This window comes from Siphateles boraxobius, unplaced genomic scaffold (assembly GCF_051911475.1).
Source record: "Siphateles boraxobius isolate OS27281-9 unplaced genomic scaffold, OSU_SipBor_1 65, whole genome shotgun sequence".
In the NCBI taxonomy this organism is placed as follows: domain Eukaryota; kingdom Metazoa; phylum Chordata; class Actinopteri; order Cypriniformes; family Leuciscidae; genus Siphateles; species Siphateles boraxobius.
Window position 1 is genome coordinate 14846719 of NW_027509192.1, and position 5782 is coordinate 14852500.

A 5782-nucleotide genomic window follows, 5' to 3' on the forward strand; every position below is an offset into this window, starting at 1 on the left:
TTGGTTTCACTGTAGTTGTCTGTAAGGATGAAAGTCAGTATCTATTTTCTAAATGCATCTTAATGATCTTATCGTGAATGATTCATTCATGCATGTTTCATTTTAATTTTTGTTTTGTTTTTGGAAATTGGAATTTTTAAATTAAAATCTGTGGAAGCCCATTTCTCCCACATAAGAAAAAGCATAAAAAAATCATTAAACTAATAATGCTTCTGTAAATCATAATAATGACATGAAAAGTCAAGATTATGAGTTAAAAAAAATCTAAATTATGATATACTAAATGGAAATTATGACAAAAAAATTGTTTGACAGAAAGTCAATTTCGACTTTGTCATTATTTCGACTTTTTATGACATAATTAAGATTTGCAAGAGTATGTTTTTTTTTCTGGGCTTCCATAAAAATGTCATATCTTCAGAGAATGACAGACTTTGTGACGGTAAATGTGACAGTTTTTTTATAACATTTTAACTATTTACTGACTGATAAACAAATATCAGTGGAAAGTAGCACACAAATCAACAATAAAATAAATATCAATAAAAAATAAGTGTATATTTTAAGTACAAATTATGAATATTGTAGTAAAGTATACTTTCTATATTTGAAAGAAAAGCAGTGATAGTTGCATTGAACTGTTTCAATGAATAGAATATCAATCCATCTTTCATGATTACACCTGTTATTTTATTCCTATTAAAATGTGTTTTTCTAACCAAATATACGACAAATTGCAACAAAATTTATCACTATATACACTAAGAAAAATCTCAATAAATCACAAAAATCACCATAATAATAAAATTAGTATAAATATTACATCTACAGTAAATACAGTACAGAACATAGCCTATATTCAGTTAACAAATGTGTTTTCAATTATTTGAGTTTTTATTTTGAATTTATTTGTTTTAGGTGGTATAGATAGGAGTAAATAATAAACAATTTCCCCATGACAAAACTAGAACAACTTATAACTGAATTTCCCTTTTTTCCCCTCTATACAGACCTGATTATATTGTACATCTTATGTCAGTGTTCTAAAAGTAGTCTTTTATGATAGATATCCTGTCTCTTAGGTCAAACTATCTAGCCTATATAAGGCATTATCATCAGTCTCAATAACTATTTACGTTTTTATGGGCTTAATGTTTATCGAAGAGCTTCAGAACAAACCATATAAGGAGTTGTCTGCGTCGACTGTTACCCTATAGGACAATAACCAGGTTAAACGTCTTATAAAAGCCTTTGTCACAGTTTTTGTTCAGACATAGGAATTCAGCGATTCCCGTTTCAATTTTAAAGTATAAAATGGCCAAGACAGAGTCGAGTCCTTTACTTTCTGTTCATCCTTCAACTTGCTTGGTTGATGAAAAATTTGAGGTGGAAGTTCAGCACTTGCCTGCCGATTCCAAAATCACTCTTCACGCGCTGATTCACTCTGACGATGGAGACGATTGGGAAGCGTTCGGCCACTACACCAGTGACTCTTCAGGGACCGTTAAGGGTACAGTAGGCCTAAACTCACATAAAAATTATTTTGTGTCTTTTGACTCATTTTTTAATCATACTGGATTCACTGAATTATTATTACACAGTTTCCAGGGATAAAAGTATTGGTGGGACATTTAAGGGAGTTGAAGCCATGGCTCTGCTGTGGAGTATGAGACCTGTTCCTGAAAGTAAACCAGGTCGCCGGTAAGTAAATAAAGAGAAAGAGATAAACAACCGCACCACATATTTTATTGCATGAGGGAATTATTTAAAGGGACAGCTGACCATAAAATGAAAATTCTGTCATTGTTTAGTTTCCAAATGTCGTTTCAAAACTGTATGCTGTTAAAAAAAAGATTAAAAAAATTCTGAGGAAAAACAAAATGAGAATTGTATCATAAAGATGAAATTTTTACATTTTACATTGCATTCTACAGCTGATCCAAAACAGAGCAGCTAGAGTTCTTACCAGAACCAGGAAACATGAACAATTTAGCCCGGTTCTGTCAACACTGCATTGGCTCCCTATTAAACATTGTATACATTTTAAAATATTGCTGATTACTTACAAAGCACTAAATGGTTTAGCTCCCCAGTACTAACGCATTATAGTCTGTCACGTATACTCTAGACTCAACTCAAACTCTAGACTATACGTCTGGAACACTTCCCATAAATCCTGATGTACTTGTTACATCATAAGAAGGATGGCGTCTACTCTAATATTAGTCTCTCTGTTTATCCCAGAGGTTTACCGCAGTCCGCCGGATCCAGGCCGTATCCGGATCTGATGAAGGACCTGCGCCTGTACACGACGACAACGCAGTCCTGGAGTGTTAATCAGTCTCTCCCCTGTGAAGGCCTCCTTCCCTTTACCTCTGTACAGATAAAACGTTGTCAGGATAATTCTGGTTCACGTGGCTACGCGGAAGCAATAAAAAATTCTGTATTATAAATTTATCAAGGCTTGTACCTTGGAACCTATTTCATGGTTTGCGTTCTCGAGCCACCAGGCACTGAGGCACTCGAGGCACTGTTTTGTGCAAATGAGCGGCCGGATCGCATTAAGGGTTTTCTGTTAGAACGGTGTCGTGTTAGCGGCCCCTAAGTTAATAACTAATGATCGTTGCGACGGAAGTGAATCAATCAAAACTAACTTTAGCTAGACAATAACTTTATTCTAGAGCTGCTGTAAAGCCCAAACAATCTCTGTTACCACTGTAAAGCTGCTCTGAAACAATCTATATTGTTAAAAGCGCTATATAAATGAAGGTGACTTGACTTGACATTTATTGAATTTTCTCTGGAGAAATCCATTCATTAAAATAGGAATCCACGTGTTTTGGAATTTCATGTGATGCAAATGATTTCCCCTCAAAGGTTCACCATGTTGACCAGCAGAAAGATGTTTGGTTTGAAATTGACTTCTGTGTGAGCCGTGTGTAACGGACGTAGGCCAGTAAGAGTTTTGCAGGTAAAACTTACTCGCCTTGCCTCAAGAGGTACGCTAGTGACTGAGGTCTTTAGCGTCCTTGTTAGTGCGCACACCTCACACGACAGAGAACCCGGTTGCAATCCCGTTCGAAGCGGGTCGAGTCTGATGGTTTGTCACGTCACATGTCCATAGGCTGAAGCTATGCAGTTCGACTGGAAACAGAAATGATTAGTTCCCCTCCAGAGTCTTTGGGTCCGAGTCGTTGGTTTATCACCATAGAATCATTATAACAAAAATTCACAAATGTATAAATTGTAAGAAATTTGAGACCAGAAATGCATCATGTAACTGTAAGAGTAAAAAACAAAACAAAAAAAAAACACGAACTATGTGCATTGTAAGGAGGTTTGGCAATTATTAACTAATTTATGTATCCAATATGGCTGTCACGTGACAAAAGAACGAATGACTCAGACGTGAAGATTAGAGGTGCGTCCCAATTTGCGTACTTACTCACTATTCTATGTTTGTTTTTAGTATAAATAGTGCGAGTAGTGTTCACACTTAAAATTCCACATAGAATAAGTACAATTTAAATATCCGGATGATGCACTTAACTCTTTCCCCGCCATATTTTACATACCGGTATGCATCTTCTTACGTATGATATCGCTTGTTTCTGCTTCTTCTTCGCCTGTGTTTTGATCAGGAGATTCAGTACTCTTTCAGAAGCTGTGTCATAGCGCCACCTACCATATAACAGTGAAAACATGGAAAGCCGGAAATTTCTGTCAATGGCGGGGAAAAAGTTAATTAACGGAAAAATCATAGAGTTGAATGTTGGACACTTCGTGCACTCGACTCCGACAGTAAATGAAAAAATAACAATTTATACACTGCACGGATGAGTAGATAGTGCATAAGTACATAGTGTAAAAGTGCATAGTGTATAGTGCGTAATTTGGGATGCAACTAATAATTTCTGTTTCTTGTACAGAACACAAAATGAACAAATCACTTTCTGAGACTGTTCATGAGTCATCAAAGATTCGTTGAAAATGAACGAATCGTCCATTGACCCATCACTAATCGCTACACGATAGACGATTTTAGCGGAAAAAAAGAAAAGAAAAAAAGAAGTGTATCATCTAATAGTGAAACGTGTATGAAGCGCGCCTCAAACATAAGTCACTTTCGAGCCAAGCAGGTTTCTGGTAATGAATCAACGCTGTGAATTTGTGCAACGAAATTAAACCCGTTGCGAAATCTGTGCTCGGAAATCTTAAGGCATCACGCAAAATTCCAGGTCACGTGAATATCTATGGAAATGAATGGATTTCGCCCGTAAAAGCTCATTTAGCGTATCCTGATTTGAATTGACAGATTTCAGAAGAACAATGTCCAGACACCAGTTAAAGTGGTGTTTTCCGTGCATGAAGGACACCTTGCTAAGGGCTTCAAGCATCACACACCCCTCACATCAGCTACTGCTGAACGCTGGTATTTGGCTCCTGATGTCCAGAGGGTTGAAGTCGCAGAGCGCGGGATAAAGGGGACACTCTTCATTCCCCCAGGTATGGATTAATGATTAGATGTCGTCTTTGCCCATATATTGGTGGTCTATCATTCATTAATATATATTATAGGCTAGTTGTATTGTGAAATCACTTTTATTTATCTTTAATTATAATACTATCAATATAAAATAATAATAAAATAAAATAATAATATAAAACAAAAATAAGCTACATATAATAATGCACAAAATTGTTAATTTATTATTTTATTTATTTATTTACACCGCCATTCAAATGTTTTGGTCAGTAAATAAAAAAATGAATTAATACTTATTTAGCAATGAAGTATTAAATTGATCAAACGTGACAGTAAAGAACTTTCTATTAATCAAAGAATCCTGACATATTTTATTTTATCACTGTTTCCACAAAAATAATAAACAGCTGTTTTCAACATAATTATAAGGATTATTACAACATTACAATAAGAAGAAATATGATAATAATCAGAAATGTTTCTTGAGCAGCAAATCAGCATATATTTCTGAAGGATCATGTGACACTGGAGTGATGATGATGAAAATTCAGCTTTGCATTTCAAGAATAAATACATTTTAAAATATATTAAAATAGAAAACCGTTATTTTAAATTGTAATAATATTTCACAATATTTTTGAACAAATAAATGAAACCTTGGTGAGCAAAATAGACTTATTCTTTTGAACAGTAGTGTATAATTATAATTTATTAGTTATTTATCTTGCGTATTAAATCTAATTCATTTTACCGAACCGACAGCATGCGGTCAGGCTATAAGTGAGGTTTAAATACACCTCAGTGCTATGAAGGATTCAATAAAAATCATTCAGAAACCGCACATGAAATATCTATTTTTCTTGTGCCACAAGAGATGCACTTATTTTAAGATCAACCTACCCTGTAACCTTGTACATTTAGATGAATGTAAATCATTGTATATTCTGTCTACATTTATAGAGGCTTAAGGGACTTCATTTATATGCATGTGGGTTTGTAATGCAGGTTCTGGACCCTTTCCTGCTGTGCTGGACCTTATGGGCGGGCAGGGGGGTCGTGTTGAGTATCGTTCAGCGCTCCTGGCTTCCCACGGCTATGTCTCACTGGCCCTGGAATACATCGGGCTCCTGAATGCTGCAGGAAAACTACAGCACATGGACAACACCTACTTCGAGGTACATGTGCGCAACAAAACAAATAAAATATAACAAAATATATATATATATTTATGGTGCTGTTTGTGTATACACAAATGGGGCATTAAATTGTTCAAACGTGAATGTTTGAACTTTGTAC

At 35.2% G+C, this 5782-nt stretch overlaps 1 protein-coding gene across 1 annotated transcript in view; it reads left to right on the plus strand.

The window, feature by feature from the left end:
• Positions 1-1241: 1241 nt before the first annotated feature.
• Positions 1242-5782, plus strand: part of acot19 (acyl-CoA thioesterase 19) — a 10955-nt gene continuing 6414 nt past the window's right edge. The window contains exons 1-4 of the mRNA XM_077211569.1: positions 1242-1510; positions 1602-1701; positions 4316-4506; positions 5492-5661. Coding sequence (XP_077067684.1) covers positions 1315-1510; positions 1602-1701; positions 4316-4506; positions 5492-5661 — 657 coding nt within the window. The 5' untranslated portion in view covers positions 1242-1314. The remainder of the gene's footprint in view (positions 1511-1601; positions 1702-4315; positions 4507-5491; positions 5662-5782) is intronic.